This window comes from Elaeis guineensis, chromosome 15 (assembly GCF_000442705.2).
Source record: "Elaeis guineensis isolate ETL-2024a chromosome 15, EG11, whole genome shotgun sequence".
Classification (NCBI taxonomy): domain Eukaryota; kingdom Viridiplantae; phylum Streptophyta; class Magnoliopsida; order Arecales; family Arecaceae; genus Elaeis; species Elaeis guineensis.
In genome coordinates this window covers 35,359,342-35,377,538 of record NC_026007.2, presented here as the reverse complement: position 1 = coordinate 35,377,538, position 18,197 = coordinate 35,359,342, and the positions used below count along the sequence as shown (strand labels likewise).

General features: G+C 39.5%; 1 protein-coding gene across 3 annotated transcripts in view; it reads right to left on the bottom strand.

Annotated features, from left to right (window-relative positions):
- LOC105032982 (putative MO25-like protein At5g47540) overlaps nucleotides 1-18,197 on the bottom strand; it is a 94,683-nt gene that overhangs the window by 15,738 nt on the left and 60,748 nt on the right. For all 3 annotated transcript variants that reach the window (XM_029261179.2, XM_010907589.3, XM_073249167.1), the window contains exon 6: nucleotides 14,057-14,116. In XM_029261179.2, coding sequence (XP_029117012.1) covers nucleotides 14,057-14,116 — 60 coding nt within the window. The remainder of the gene's footprint in view (nucleotides 1-14,056; nucleotides 14,117-18,197) is intronic.

Sequence of the window (18,197 nt, the reverse complement as noted above, 5' to 3'; positions counted from 1 at the left end):
GCTACCTTCTAATGTGGTTACTTTAACTATTTATGAAAGTCCAGGCAAATGTTATTGAAGGCCTGCATAGTTCTCATTTTAGTAGGGCTGTCAAACGAAAGTTGTTTGCAAGCAGCTCCCATTTGAATCATAATTCAGCTAGAACAGAGCTTGTTCAATTAGTAAATTAGCAGAACAAAAACCAACATTTTGAGCTTTAAATATAAATAAGCCCAACATGAGAGAGACCTAGCTCACTTGTTTTGACATGATACAGCTCCAAATATATTTGTAAATATATAATCAAAGATATAAAATATGTGTTATTAATCATTATTTAAGTATAAAATATTCCTTTTTATTTGTTCATTCTATTACACTCAATATACTATTTATGTAATCAATATGTTCACTCTTAATTTTAGATGGTACACTTATCTTTTTTCTCTTTTCACTATACGTGGGATCCAATGCAGCACGCATCACAAGTAGCAAATGTCCCAACAATTTTCATGGGATTCAAATGGGACTAGTTTCACACTAGCAGTCAACCTACTGCAACCCTCGTTTGTCCAGGCTTGCGACTGGCTATGTACAAAATGTAGCTGGATTTTATGTTTGGGAATAAGACAGTTGAGATGAGGGCTAACAATCTGAGCGAACTGGATCAACTACCTGCTCCACCATCTCCATCAAAGCTGGCACTAACTTTCCTTTTCCTTTGTCTCTGCATTGAGGAGTAGCTTGCCCTCTTGTCGTGCCTCGCGAGGAAGTCTCCGATGGCTGATCAACTAGAAGGCTGCATGGAATATTACTAGTTGCCCATTGCTCAACATCCACCCCAACCTCACTAACTATGAAATTGGTTGATTATGAAGATGATCCTGACTCATCAAGCTCCAACTCCTGCTGCTGACTCACAATCAATCCGATCATCAGATCCTTATCATCAGCAAAATCATTCGCAGTCGGATCCGAGTATTTCAATTCAACTTCCTTTTGAATACATTTTAGCCTCAACCATAGATTATAGTGAACATATTCAAGATCATTGAGGTATTTCTATGTCAGATGGTTTCTCTGCTTACTGTGGATAAGGGCAAAGATAGACCAATTGCACTCACAACCACTCAAAAAGACTATCTGGAAAAGGATCCAGATGGCAAGTCGCTTTAAAAGAGGCGCTGCCAATCAAAAATGGATTCACCATTCAACTACAAAAGTATTAAGATTAAATAAAATTAAAAATAAAATTGTATCATAATAAATTTATTCGTAGCTATATAATGTCAAATAAGAATTGTCGTCTATATATAATTTACCTCGACTAAATTTTTTTTGCTTGCTGATGAACACTTGAATTAAGTTACTAAAAGTACTAAATATTATAATAATTGATGTTATTTTATTGAAATTTGATGCTCTCTGCCTATTTTGCAGGTGATTGGGAGTTTGGGTTCATACAATTTAAATTGGACTCAATTTGACTTTGTTTGAATGAATTAGGCAACCATCTCTCATTCCAGTGTTAACGTGACTTAAAGATCAAGGGTCAAGAAGCAACCTCTCCAATCAAAGATCCAGATTAGAAGATACATGGAACCAAGTGTGAACACGACTTAAATCTCAAGGGGCTCAGATTAAAAGATCACTCTTCATGAAGATCCAGTGTGAATGCGACTTATTGATCAACGGAGGAGAAGCAATAATGAAGATCTAAGGGTCTTTATTCATGGTCCCACCACTCTTTTCATGAAACCCTAAAATCCTCCACGCCAAACTCCCCACATCCCACTTCTTCACGCTAATAAAACCAACGCTCCCTTCCCCTTTCTTTCTTACACAAACCCACGCCCTCTCTCTTAATTATTACACGCAACAAAAGCCCTCATGTGTCATTATAAAATCAGCCGGCCCCTTTTCTTTCCTCTCTTACATGCTACACAACAAAACCTTAGGCCTTTCTCCTCTATTTAAACACCACAAATCCCAACGCCTCATAACATCAGCCTCCTTGTGGGGATCATCTCCCTCTAATCCCCATAGCCTTAGGTTCTACGCCACAGCCCTTCTTCACACCAACCTTATCTTCTCAAATTTTTAACCAGCCATAGGTCCAACTTTTTTCCCTCAAACTCTGCCATCCCAAACCTCCATTAGTTCCCTACAAATCAAAAAAAATCCCACGTCCAAAAGCCTCCGAAAAGTCCTCCAAACCTTTCTCTTTCCAGCCCTACAAACTGCAGCCTAAATATTCTAGCAACCCTTTTCCCCCTTCCAACCTCTTCCAAACCCACTTTCCTCAACCTATTCTCCACCAAATCTCCTCCTCTTGCTGCTGAAGGTCTTCTCCAAGTTCGAGGAAAGAAATCTCCAGAGTCCAGGATGCAGATTGTGGTGAAAAGTATCCCCATGGTCGGTTAGTCATCAACTCTCCGAAAATCTCCGTAATTTGTTCAGACAGTATTTTTTTTACTTTCAATTTTTTTGTATTTCCTTCTTGATATGCAATAAAGATTTACTTTTCATGCTTCATATTTTCATGTCTTATTTTACTTTGCATAAGAATTTGGATCTAGAATAATTTATGACCCTTGGGACAAGCCGTGATCTACGGGTACGGTTTGTGCTCTTGGAATAGATTATCTTTAGGTTATAATTCTTCTTTTATATCTAGATAATTTAGACTAGCCTATAACTTTAAGGGACGGACCGTGATCTAACGGATATGGGCCGTGCTCTCTAAGATAGGCTATATCTTTATTATTTAGATATCAAAGCAAAAACATGTTAAAAAGGATACCAACTACCAAACAAGAAAACAGTTAAGATCCTGAGAACTCTCATATTTAAAGTTAATCTTTAATTAAGTTGTTTATTTTCTTGCTTATTTAGTAGTCTTCTAATTAATCAACTTCTATTCATCTTTAATTTGAGATTAAATTAACTCAACCGTAACTAACGCGATCCCTGTGGATACGATCCTGATTTACCCTAACTACATAGTAGTGAATTATATTTATTTTTGACTGCCTATGATAGCGATCAAATTTTGATGCCATTGTCGGAGAATCGTGGCATAGTTGCTTTAAGTCTAAAAAAATCAAAAAATTAAAAAAAAAAATTTATTTATTGCTTTATTTTCATTGCAAATTTACTTCTATTTATGCTTTTTAAAATTTCTACTTTATATTGCTTTTCATATATGGTAGATTTACTGCATTCTAGATAGATTACTTTATTTGCATGCATAAAAAAATTTTCTGCTTCCTATAGCTTAGTAATTTACTATTTTTTATAGCGTAAAATAATTTGCTATCTTGAAAGTAGATTTAATTTCTTACTTTATTTGTAGGTTATCTAGTTGTCTTTTAATCTTAGCATAATTTACTTTTCATTTAGTTAGATTCTCTCAATCTCCTCAAATCTAATTAATCTAATTTAAAACTTACCTCTTATTTTTTCTTGCTTAAAGATAACCTAACATAAAAATAAATAAATATACACTTAATTAATATAGAGAAACCTAAAATACGATAAAAGAACTTAACATGTTTGGACACCTTTTCTAATTACATTGCATCTTCCATAAAATATTTTAAGAGCACTTAATCCAATTAAACAAGATAAGGTGGAGAGTTGATCACCATTCCTTAGCCCATAAATCACAATCCTGCATTTTGTATTGATCTAAACCTTAATTTAAAATCAATTAGACATTCGCTCTAAGGACTTTCGAGCTTAATAGAACAAAAAAACCGGAAGGTTGGACCGGATTTGACTTTGACTAACCAATTAGTATCTAAGAAAGTAGTTCTGAGACTCACTCCTAAAGAAAGATGGTTATTTAATTAGATCCGTTACGAAAGCACGGAGAGCCTCTCATCAATCTTACACTTACCTAACCAATTTGGTTGGTTGATTTTAAACTTGGAGTTTCTGAAAGTGATCTTGGAACAATTAGGAGCTATCTAGATGTAGGTTAACCATAAGATAAAGTTGACTTGACTGCATCACTTATTTGAAAAAATAATAAAAATAATTAAAAATAATCTTCTCATCTATTGTCTCTAGATCTAAGACTCTCTTTGGGTTCTTATCTTTAGAACTTCTCTCTTTCTTCATCTTCTCTTCTTCTCTCCCTCTTCCTTTAAATAAAAAAAAAATTTAATCAAAGCAACCCAATTCTATCATATGGCTTCACCCCTAAAAGATACAATAGAGGAAGCTACCCCTAAAAGAATTTTTCAGGACCCAGTGCATACACGTTAGGATCCTTTTGGAGTGGATGATTTTGACTTAGATGGATATGTTGAAAATGTGCACATATTACTAGAGCCATTTAATTTTAGCACCACTCCCCATGGACTGAGAAATATAAGCTTTTACCAGCAATACCTGCTCCAATAGCTCTCTTTAGAATCACCATCGGTCCTGGAACTGAAACCACTCTCGATTATACCTGAATGTGTATATAGGACCTTATGACATGCTCCCAATAATCAGTGCATCGGATCTAACTCCTAATCCAAAAACCCAATTTAGGAGCATTTTAGAAGAATATATAGAAACAATTCTCGATAGATAAGAGGCTGAAAATGGGGTTGCAAACCATTTTCCAAAAATTGATACTAATAGAGTTGTGATCTACTTTTTGAAAATTGACGACGAAGAACTAATGGACTTCATCAATAATGGAGTGGCAAGCTATCTTCTTGAGATTGACAATCTAAAATCATTGGAGTTTGTCAATCCCATATTCAACACAGGATAGGCAGAACCATGAAGTCTGGCTGAAGACTTTAAACTTACCGACTTATTGATCCAATGTGAACGCGACTTATTGATCGACGGAGGAGAAGCAATATGAAGATCTAAGAATCCTTATTCATGCTCCCACCTCTCTTTTTATGAAACCCTAAAATCCTCCATGCCAAACTCCCCACGTGCCACTTCTTCACGCTAATAAAACCCACGCTCTCTTCCCCTTTCCTTCTTACACAAACTTGTGCCCCCTCTTTTAATTATTACACGCAACAAAAGCCCTCATGCGCCATCATAAAATCAGCCAGCTCTTTTTCTTTCCTCTCTTACACGCTACACCACAAAACCCTAGGCCTTTCTCCTCTATTTAAATGCCACAAATCCCAACACTTCATAACATCAGCCCCCTTGTGGGGATCATCTCCCTCTAATCCCTATAGCCTTAGGTTCCACGCCACAGCCCTTCTTCACGCCAATCCTGTCTTTCCAAATTTTTAGCTGGCCAAAGGTCCAACCTTTTTTTTTCAAACTCTGCCATCCCAAACCTCCATTAGTCCCCTACAAACCATAAAAATTACATATCCAAAAGCCTCCAAAGTCCTCCAAATCTCTCTCTTTTCAGCCCTACAGACTGTAGCCTAAAAATTTCAGCAACCCTCTTCCCCATTCCAATCTCTTCCAAACCCACTTTCCTCAACCTATTCTCCACCAAATCTCCTCCTCTTGCTGCTGAAGGTCTTCTCCAAATCCGAAGAAAGGAATCTCCAGAGTTCAGAATGTAGATCGTGGTGAAGAGCATCCCTATGACTGGCTAGTCGTTAACTCTCAGAAAATCTCTGTAATCTGTTTAGACAATATTTTTTTTACTTTCAATCTTTTGTATTTCTTTCTTGATATGCAATAAAGATTTGCTTGTCATGCTTCATATTTTCTATGTCTTTATTTTACTTTGCATAAGAATTTGGATCTAGAATAATTTATGACCCTTGGGACAAGCCGTGATCTATGGGTACAGTTTGTGCTCTTTGAATAGATTATCTTTAGGTTATAATTCTTTTTTTTTATCTAGATAATTTAAACTAGCCTATAACTTTAAGGGACGGACCGTGATCCAACGGGTACGGGATGTACTCTTTAAGATAGGCTATATCTTTATTATTTAGATATCTAAGCAAAGACATGTTAAGAAGGATACCAACTGTCGAACAAGAAAACAGTTGAGATCCTGAAAACTTCTCTCATATTTGAAGTAAATCTTTAATTAAGTTGTTTATTTCCTTGCTTGCTTATTTAATAGTCTTCTAATTAATCAACTTCTATTCATCTTTAATTTGAGATTAAAACAACTGAACCGTAACTAACGTGATCTCTGTGAATACGATCCTGATTCACCCTAACTACATAATAGTGAATTAGATTTATTTTTGACCGCCTATGACAGCGATCACTTGCGACCGACAGATCTATTGCAAAGCTATCAATGCCCTCCCTAAACATTTCCATCTATAAAAAAATATATTTATTGTAATGTATTACTGGTTTAACAAATAGCTAAGTTAGCAAAAACTCAAAAACCATTTAACCTGACTTCTTGTATACACATACCCACGATTTCTGGATCTAGCTCCATCTTGTCTATCACATTTTGTAGGGCTGTCAGAAGCTCGTCATCCATACCTATCCCAAGTACCGTGTACTGGAATCAAGGATTCAAATAGTAAGCTGTAGAAAAATTTTAAAATTGGTTAAGCATGTTTGTACAAAATACAAATACTAGAGCAATCAAATTTTCAAAGGATTCTTGATTTGCTGCTTACCTGCTACATGCAAATTTCTACCCATCTGATAGTCCCACTGATACTCAATGATTTGGATGTAGTCATGGGCATGTTTCGAATCTGCCAACCTAATTTGATCCTTTGCCCTCTGCATCATGTGATACAAGAAGCCTATCTGAAGGTACCTTTCACTGTCCACTGCCCGAAGTACTTCATATAAAGACTTGATAACCTTAACTATCTTCTCAGCCCACTGTCAGAATATGTCTTGTCACTAAATTCTCCACATTGCTCTCCTCAGTACCTGCCCTAGCATATCTACTCTCTTGCCACTTAGGACTGACAAACAACTGACGTAGCTGTGCTTTCTTCTCAATCAGACTATCAAGTGCTATATAATTCATGGCGAATTGTGTGACACTTGGTCTTAATATATCTCTCCTTATATACCGCCGCATTGATGATAGAACCCATGTGTGATTATAAATGAATCTAGTAATCATCTGCACTGAGTTCACTATCTTCTATACCCTACTAAGCTTTTCAATGTCCATCAACATCAGGTCAATACAATGTGCAGCACATGGTGTCTAGAATATATGTGATCGCTGCTGCATTAGAATCTTCTCTATGGCCTTATACTGTGGCCTATTATCAAGTTCTTCATCATATTCTGGATCCTTTTATTCAAAGCCACAAACAGCTTATGATCCATATGGATATGGTGCGTCCGAGGCATCAGCTTCTAATGGCTACTATCCTATGCAATCTGGAGCATCTTACGAATCAGATTCTGCTATCATAGCCATACTCTCAGCCTGAGGACACCTCTCAGAGTCAGAATTTCAGCGAGAGATCTGAGATAAGTTACAATCCAGCACGCATACCTTATGGAAGTGCAAAGGATTACAATGTTGCATGATTAGAGGGATGGGCTGATGTTTCACTAGATTATGTAAATGATCCTAATGTTTATCAACAACATCGACGCTCGATGAGATTCTAAATCTCGGTATGTATTGATTATTTATTTTTTATATTTCTTAATTTGATTTGAGTATTTTAGGATTCAATAATATCTACAGCCACAAGCAGCTTATGATCCTCTTATCCATAACCATAAGCAGCTTATAATCAATACGAATATGGATATGGTGCGTCCGAAGTATCGCTTTCATGAGATGTCCCGTATAACAAGAATCCCACAAGGAACCTTACGTTGGATTGTTGGTAAGATAATGCAATTAAAGTTGAAGTCCTAACAAGACTCATATATGAGACAGTGACTCGTAATCTCCCAAAAATCACATAATTGCAAGCTCATAACCTCTTCAAACATACACATCTCTTCCTCCAACTCTCTCACCTCAGTTGAATAGATGGCTTCAAGTTATATGTCCCACCACATGCAGCGCATCACATGGAGAGGGTGGTTGAACACAAAAGGACCCTCCAAGAAATTTTCCTAATCCATAACAATATTTTGCAAGTGACCAACAGCCAACCATGAGATTGTAGCAACCGTACCATGGATGTTGACATCAGGGGCATGATAGCACTAATGGCATCATAAGAATTCATCCAACATTCATGTTCTCTTCAATATTATCAACTTTTAGAATTGCCTAACAGTTTTTGTTGTGAGCTTGATATGAAATACAGTCGCTGACATTTCCTCCAGACAGAAACATTGAACAAAAATCTGTTAGAAAATAACAACAAAGATCCATAAAGTATTTAGCTACTTGGTTGTCAAAACTATGCATCTATTTTTCCTAGTTTTTTTTTTAGAAAGAAGGTATGCATCAATTAGACAACCTGAAAGGCATAATCACATATTGCCCTAGACAACTTTCGAGATAACCACAAGATAAAGCATCATATCCAAATGTCATCCATCCAAGGAACCAGAAACTGATAATGATAAGAAAATGTATTCTTAAACCCAGTTAACCAAGTTTTAGCTTGGATGTTTTAGGAATATATCCAAAACATAAATAAAGTCAAAATGAAAATTATTAAAAGAAAGTCGAGGTAGTATATTCATACATCATTCGTGATAGGACCGCCATGCACCTGCGTGGACCTTAGGAGATCTGAGTCCTCTACAAAAGTCCATGACGATCCAGACTCTCCAAGGGCAGCAAACACCATGCCCTAAATCGCTGCACGTCAAGAACCCTGCAGCAGTGACCTAGTTCGCATCTCCCCCGCTTCTCGGGACCTGAGACACACCTCCACATCTGATCTTTCACTCCCAAGATCCTTGGAACCAGGGCTAGGGACGTGAATCCTTGGAACCAGGGCTAGCAGATCTGAACGAATCTGGACCAAATTTCTTGGATGAGAAGAGTCTTTGTACAATAGGGACTCCATGGTAAAAATTTCAGCCTGCGCACTTCCAACTTGTGTGCCTCATCTCCCATCTTTCTGATCTCTTTTGGATGATCTATCAAGACATTAAGGACATCTGATAGAGCCCTCCTTACTGTTTTAACTAGAGCATAAAACCCGATCCAAGTGGGGAGAAAATCCCTTGTCCAACAGGGACTACCGGCGCACATCCTGACAACAACCTACGTAGCCTTTGTCTGTGCTCGTCACCTTGTGCACTTCCTCCACTCATGCCCACCTCCGAAGCCACCTTCCACGTCCTCCTCTGATCCCTGATCAGATCAGATGGCTTCTTAGGCATGGAGATTCCCCGAACATGGAGTCTTAGGTGGCCACACAAGGAGGGATGCCCACATGATGGGGCGCCCACATGATGGGGTGCCTCTCTTCCAAACCCTAGGGTGGCTAGGGCTTGAGGGAGGCACCCCCTTCTAGTGTTTCCTCTTGCTGCTTAGGGTGGCGTGCAAGCCAAAGAGAGGGAGAAGATAAGGAGAAAATCTGTATATTGATCACTCAACAAATTGTTACAATACATGGGTTTATATACCCTAGGGTTTCCACATGAACCCTAATAAACCCTAGCTCAAAAACTCCCATGGCTAACCCACATGAGATTGCGCTCACCCAAGCCCATGTACACCCATGACTTGACCAATCTTATGCTTGGACCCAAATCCGGCCCAATACAAGTTAGCCCCTTGAGGCCCAAAACCCCTGAATCTCGAGATCCTGGAGGCTGACAACCTTCACTTTAGGACCCAAACCGATCCTAGAATTCTGAAACCAAGCCCATGCCTCCTCTCATGGCCTCCTAAGACTTGAGAGCACCACACATGCGCTAACAATCTCCACTTTGGTGCCTTCAAGCCTTGGAAACCTCCGTACGATCCATCTGCACAATCCTGCTGTCGCTGCGCGCCCTGACAACTCCCTGTGCAAACCTCCATCATCGATGCTAATCTTCTTCAACTTCTATGCACCCCTAGAGACCTTTGGGATGATCGCCTCCACAGCTGAAGACCCTTGCTTATTTCTTGGCACCACCTTGAAATTTGTAGGCTCCCTTCTGCTTGGCAGCTGCATCACTCGTCCTAGACATTTCTGAAGAAACCCTCCTAAACCTGCACTCGCTGCTACTGGAACCCTCTCCACCTATGAAGCCACCTCTGCCTAGTGCTCCACCTGAATTCAAAGTCCATCTGATGCCACAGAAGTCGACTTTGTACCCGAGTCATCCGAGGCCAACCATCCAATGCTACCCTGCTAGGCCTGCCATTGCACCTCGATCACCATCACTGCCCTTTTGGACCCTCCGCACTCCACGGACCCCTCTGAAGCTGTCTCAGATACATTGCATCCCACGAGCACCTCCGAAATTCAAGAGCTCATCCAACTCTTCAAACCCAACGACTGAATTTAGGAAATTCCATCCTAGCATTTTATCCTCTTCTACCCTTGCACCAATCGTCGCTTCAACATCACCTAGAGGAACTGTAGCTCAAACTCTATCCTCGACTCAGGCCCACCTATCTCAATCCGAGGCTCGTCTCAACCTCATAGGTATTCGGATCCTCTTACTACAAACAATCCATCTGACACGGTCTCTCCAGAACCACAGCTCTCCGGTGCCCACACATCCCGCATAGAACCATGTTGTGCATCACCGCCGCTGGTGCTAAAAACTGACTCCATCCCTGCACCCCTCGACTCTAAACATTTGCCAAACCATCCTCTACCTATGGAGGCACCTCTGGCTGGTGCTCCACCTAAAGAACGACTCCTGATGCCCCTGCAGAAAACAAAACCTGATCCACAATTAGCTGCCCAGCAATACCCTGCTGGACCTCCTGCTGAACCTCCATCACTGCTGCCATTTCAGACCTTCCACACTCTGCGGACACCTACGAAACCACCAAAGGACCTCTTCTTGAACCAACTACGACACTCCGTGGATCAGCCATCTCCATCACTCCAAAGCTCCATAAATCCATGCTCTGATCGAATCGCTGAATGCACCCCGACTACTTTCCTGCCTTCCTACATCCGAAAGCTGTATAGTCACTTCTTCAGCTCCACCTCGACCATTATCACTTGGGGAACCCCTCCTCTAGCATGCCAAACACTCCTCATCCACCAAACAGCCCCCTGCTGCCCATCTTCCCGAGAGAATCCCATCGCCTAACCATCACACCTTTCAGCCTTTCTTCCTTCAAGGCTGGATCCAATCGAAGTTGGATCAGAAAACATGCACCCAAAACCTTCCACCCCAGGAAACTTTCTTTCCCATCAATCCTCTCAACCTCCACCTTCCACCCACTGCTCCTGGTTGGTCAAGCCACAGCAAAAACAAAGATGAATCCAAGGCATACCGTGGAATAGGTGTGCAGATTTCAACAAATAGCCTCCTATTGACGCCTCCTAATCCTCCCAGGATTAGATCGGCCCGTAATTAAAACAGTAGACACGTGGTTAACCCAAGAACTTACTGTTTTAATGCCTAAAATATCTGAAACTTGGGCGTTAAGAAATAGCTCTACGAATACGAGGCGTTCAGGATCCTCTGCAGCAGCTTTCTGGTTTCATCTTGTGTGACTCCTCCCTCGTTTCCACACTTCACCAGGCTCTGATACCACTTGATAGGACCACCGTGCACCTGTGTGGACCTAAGGAGACCATGATGGAGCCCTCTACAAGAGTCCATGACGATCCAGACTCTCTAAGGGCAACAAACACCATGCCCTAGATCGCTGCGTGTCAAGAACCCTACAGCAGCGACCTAGTTCACATCTCCCCTGCTTTTCGGGATCTATGATGCACCTTCAAATTTGATCTTCCACTCCCAAGACCTTTGGAATCAGGACTAGGGATGTGAATCTTTGGGGCTAACAGATCTGTGGACGAATCTGGACCAGATTCCTCAGATGAGAGTCCCTGTACGACAGGAACTCCATGACAAAAATTTCAACCTGCACGCTTCCAACTTGTGTGCCTCATCTCCCACCTTTCTGATCTCTTTTGGACGATCTATCAAGACATTAAGGACATCTGATAGAGCCCTCCTTACTATTTTAACCAGAGCATAAAATCCTATCCAGGTGCAGAGAAAATCTCTCGTCCAACAGGGATTATCAGCGCACACTCTGACAGCAACCTGTGCAGTCTTTGCCCGTGCTCATCACCTCGTGCACTTCCTTCACTCATGCCCACCTCCGAAGCCTCCTTCCACATCCTCTTCTGATCCCTGACCAGATCAGATGACTTCTTGCACGTGGAGACTCCCTGGGCATGGAGTCTTAGGTGGCCACACAAGGAGGGATGCCCACATGATGGGGTGCCTCCCTCTTCCAAATCCTAGAGTGGCTAGGGCTTAAGGGAGGCGCCCCCCTCTTCCAAATCCTAGAGTGGCTAGGGCTTAAGGGAGGCGCCCCCTTCTAGGGTTTCCTCTTGCTGCCTAGGTGGCTGCAAACCAGAGAGAGGGAGAAGTTAAAGAGAAAAGCCGTATATTGATCACTCAACAAACTGTTACAATATATGGGTTTATATACCCTAAGGTTTCCACATGAATCCTAATATACCCTAGCTCAAAAACTCTTATGGCTAACCCACATGAGATTGCACTCACCCAAGCCCATGTATACCCATAACTTGACCTAATCTCACCTTTGGACCCAAACCCAGCCCAATACAAATTAGCCCCTTGAGGCTCAAAATCTCTGAACCTCAAGACCCTGAAGGCTAACAGCCTTCACCCTATGACCCAAACCGATCATGAAATCCTGATACCAAGCCCATGGCTCTTCTTATGGCCTCCCAAGGCTTGGGAGCACCACACATACACCAACAATCCGCATATACAAGAATGTACAGAGTTGTAAAAGGTGGTGGCATAAAAAGCAAATCATTTGATGCTTAACGAGGTAAAGCTTAAATCTCATCGATCTTCCTTCAAGACTTAGAGATGTAAGAAAATTGTGAAGAACATGGTAATTGATGTGATTTGTGTTTTGGCCTTATTTTTCAGTAAGGACATACCTTCCAAATGCCAAACGTATACGTATCAGATCTTAATGTTTAGAATATATTTACATCTTACATTACTAAGGCTTCAAATTGAATAGCACATAATTCAAGCACGAATAAGAGAAGAGGATCTATTTGTTGCAGAAATTTTCAAATCCAAATGCATATACCGCCCACATAAGGTATAATTTAGGCATTGTGTCCATATTACATACAACTCTGTGCAATACATATGCCTCATGTCATAAATTATGCAGATCCAAGTGTGAGATTGACAGCATCTTCAAATGACAAGTCCAAAGTAAGCCATCTTAGACAGTGATACACATGCACCCACAACTGCAATATGCATGTAAAGTCTATCCAACAAACATGCATATACATACATGCATAGATAAATCCGCATACACACATACATGTATTCATGCATGGATATGCATTCATGCATCTCTCCAACCATCCATACATATACACATTAATAAATACAAGCATACATGCATGTCTGTGCATTTATATGAATTGTTATCATTTGGCATTAATTTCATATTAGTCTACCAAGAAAAGGTGCTGTCCACTGGAATGATGCTAACATACATCAAAATTTCATTGGTCAATGATTGTTTTCTTTTTTAAATAATATTTATAATTTCAACAATATAAAGAAAGCATCTAATAGCATCTTTTGTCTCTCTTTTCATATATTTAAGCTTACTTGTACAATTAACATTGTGTTCAGTGACACTGGCTTATGCAGAAGATCTACCCATGACAATTTCAGAAAAAAGAAGTTTTCGGGCATTTATACATGCAAGAGCAGCCACTAAACACACACACACAAAGTTTGGTGAGCCTTCTCTTCAAACTAAAGGGTAGTGAATTCATTTCATATCAAAACTTCAAACTAAAGCAGAACTACAGTGTTCCAAACTCTTCCAATGATGCATGTCTAAAGCTCGGTTGCAAAGAAGAAAATAGAGGTACATATGGTCAAAGATAACAACCATGATTATTTTTTTCCATGATTCATTTAACTTAAATTCTGTCCAATAAATGAATGAATTGCAACAAACAAAATATTAAAAAGAGTGAGTTCAACAAACCCACCAAAAAGACAAACCTACCCAGTCATAATTTTTAGAAAGAAATTCAGCAACAGTTGATTTATGCCTTGTTAAAAGCTCCTGTGATGCAGGTAGCACAATAATATCAGCATTGATGTTCAAAATATATAAAAAGAGAGGCACAGTGAGAATTTTGGAAATAGATCCTTATTAAACATGTGAAAATGAATTAGAAATCAAAATGCTACCATCAGCACAAAAAGAGCATAGATAGATCCAAGAATGCCGGCCAGAAAAGGACAATTTAAAGGGCACTTAACATCTCACAAGTCAGAGCTCCAAAAACATTAACTTTCCAATATCTAGAAAAAAAATTACAAACATTATATACAAGGTTTGTGAAAGATGTAGCCTGATTCAATAAGTGGCCTTGACTAAAAGCAGTATTATGCAAAAATAGTCCAAAGAAATCAAGTTCAGAAACAAAAAATGCAAAAATAGCAGGAACCAGAAAGGCATAGAAAACACATGCACATGCAAGAACCTCTGCATACGTGTGCGCGCGCGCACGCGCGTGTGTGTGACATCAATATCATTGAATACTTTTCTTATGAAAATAGACAGCCTGCATAGAATGCTTAAGCACATTCGTTTGAAATCCAGCCTGGACACTGACCCATTTTGGTGTCCGGGTTGCAGGTCATCAGTTCAACCACTTTCCAGCCCATCCCTTCCCTAAAACCTCCTCGATTCCATCCAATGCCAAAACCTCTCATCTACCGTGATCTACCTAAGGTTCCATGCTCCACCTGCACTGCCTCAACCAAAGAACAAAGAATATAACTGATAGCCAACCTACACTTCATTGACAGTAGGACAGGACCTCAGTCTTCGGGGGCTTTCAATCCTAGGCAATGGATGCATCTGACAGCAGAGAACAAAGAGAGTATATCAGATAAAGAATGAGACCAAAAAGAGAAGAAGCCCTAGTTACCCCTCAACATCATCATCCTCATCCTCATCATCATCATCATCCTGTAAGGATCTGGGGTTTAAGCAAAAGGTGCTCTTTAAAACCCGACATTTTGGTGTTGCAAGGACTTAAAACCCTAAATTGCAAAACTGGAAAGCAGAGAAGAAGGGAAAACAAGATTCAGAATAGGGTGTGAGGAACCCTCGGATCACAGAGGGAGTGGGAGTAGCAAGACAAAAGGATGATGGAGAAATTCACCAAGGAGATCGGGTGGATGAGGGGGATTGTGTTTTGTTTTTAACTCATTATCTCCAATTTCCTACATTAACCAATGCAGCTCATGGCTGTTGACTCTGGTAAGGGGTTGATTGAAATTTTTGGGTTTTATACAACCTCAACCAGGTTTTCGACAGGTCAACACAGTTGACAACCATCTAAGAATCAGTACCAAATTTTTATAAAGAGCAAATTTAGGCAAGAGAGTGTGGCTTGTTATGAAAACTAAAAGACCAACTAGTAGGTAATGCAACTGATGTAACTCAAGGCCTGGATCATGCAACACAATCCATATCATGGTGATCCAAGTATATATCCAGCCGTAAGGAGCATTTTGAAGCATCAAGAGTATTGAACAACTCAAGTTATGTGCAATAGAAGAGAAACCTAGACCAAGCCTAAGTAGTTTATTTCAGAATTTTTATTTTATATAGCATCCTTCTTCAGGTGGATCTTTGATTTGGTTTTAAAGACAATTCAAACAAGATTACCATGTAGAGGTCCTATTTTAGGTATTTACTTGGAGGGCATCCTTGAAGCCTTTAATATTTATTTTAGAACAATGCAAGTGTCTGTCTATATGGGATTCTATGGGAATCTGAACATTGTCATATAAGAAAGGGTTTAGGCATCAATAATGGGGCGATTTTATATTTTTCATGAGGTCCTGACAGGAAAGAGGGCAGGCAGCAGTCTAGTTGGTTTTCAGGGGCTATTTGGTTGTCATGAGTACAGCTTTAAGTGCAAAAAAACCTCTTGAAGAAAGCCCACTTTGGTTATTACCCATCTGTGGGTCCATTTTCTCTAAAATTTCTATCTTCAATCTGAAACATTCACCCAGCTGCTATTACACTATTCAATGCTTGATTTGGATCAAATCTAAATTAAAACCTGATAAAATCTGTGCATATAATCCATTTATTTTTCTCAATAATAAAGTTTTAAGATCAACAATAGCCTTGCAGCCTAAAAGATAAACCCAGCAGAACCTCTCTAGCCATGCTCAACAACCCTCTGTTCCACCCTCTACTACTAGGTCACCAAGAAACTCTACAAAACCTAAACCTTCTTTTGCATCTTTTAAACCTTATGGGAGGTTTATTAGCTCTTCGAATATTGTGCATTTATTGATCTCACTTTGTTCTTTCATCTTCACAAAAAATGGATATCGAGCTTGCAAGTTTACTTAAGCCCTACAATTTGCCTTCTTTAAGGAATACGGCAACTAATACAGAACCCTATCCCTAAAGTGGTAGGCCAATTACCAGTCTAAGCTCATGTTGCTGAGAAGAAATCCCCCAACAAACCGCTAGACTTGGAAAGAATGTAAAGCATAAGGGAAGATGGCAAGGTTCAATGTAGACAAATGTAGTTTTCATCTATATGGCACAAATTATATTCAGAATATTATATTGAAACAAAGTACACTTAGGTACATAGGCTTGCACACATTTGATACAATGTATGTGTGTACAATGTATACAAACAATGTGGGTTCTTATATAGCATGTCCCATCATGCATTTTAGCACATTAATCGTTACTGCTACAGGTAGGATAGATGAAATGGACAGTGCTTCTAGTAATATGAACTATGAAGTGACTTTCATGCCTCAGCAAGTAAAGAAAAAGGTTTATAAAACAGTTATAAGACCAATGATGCTGCATAGATTAACATGATCAAATAGTAGCAATCAGTAAAACTGGCAAGAAAAAAAAAGATCCGAAGGATTGGTTTTTTTCATAACGGCATGGAATATCATAACAAAAGTTTTTAAATTGAACATTTAAATTAAGATTACAATATGCCCATTGGTGGACTTAAATATTATCAGCATAACTACATGATGATTAGGTGTTGACTGAACTAATTTTACAGACGAAAAAAAAAAATATGAAGCCTTCTGTTTTCCACCTCTTCTACACATTCCAATGCCCACAAAATACCCTATTTCTAATCTGAAAAAGCTATAACAGAAACTTACACAAATTCATAAGACGAGCAGAAAATTCACATGAACTGCCAGAAATTGAACATAAGTGACACTTGCCAATGCACTTAACAGAAAAAGGGTCTCGATGTAACATGGATATTTCACTATGTCCTAAGACAGGACAAGGATCTGACCATCCCCAGACCCCGGTGACAGAAGCCTCATGCACCAGGCTGCCCTCTTTTTAAGGACAGGTCCAGGATCCAAAATTTCAATATATAACTACTTGTAGAGCTACTGAAAAACATTCCTTGTATTTATGTAAAATTAACAAATTTATTTATATCTTCTCTACGTGTAACATGAACGCATTGCTTGGCTGCACACTGAATGAAGCCTAGAGTGACCAGCCTTTCCATGTGTTGGTTTCTCTATCATAAATCACAACCATTAGTACATCTTCTCACATACATCACAGATACCAAATACTTGTTCCACAGCATCAAACCCAATCAAAATCTGCCAATGCTGCTCACTGCCCACTCGCAAGAAATTCCATGTGAAGATGTCTAGATAACTTCTTTATCTAAGATGTACCACATGGGGCCTAAGGGACGCCCGATGCTGGTCCCACACACCCTCTTTTAAGTGGGCACGCCCAACTTGATCAAATCAAATGGCGCCCCATGCAAACAATCAAAAAAATTGATTAAAGGTTTGAACCCTTAATGCATATGATCCAAAACCCTAGGCATCCAACAATTGAAGCCCAATAAATCTAACTGATTAAGGTTATGAGCAAGTAACTAACTTGAATTAATCTTCTCCAATAAGAATTTAAGTGCAAAGAGAAAATTAGATTCAATCATGTGCTAGCAAGATTATCGTAAACCCAATAGGATTTCTCAAAATCCAATTGAGACTTCATAAGCCTAATTGCTTATTTCAAATCTAATCCCTTTGTTGTGTGACCCCATAGGTTCAATTCTATCTGATAGTGAGATATACAATGATCTCTA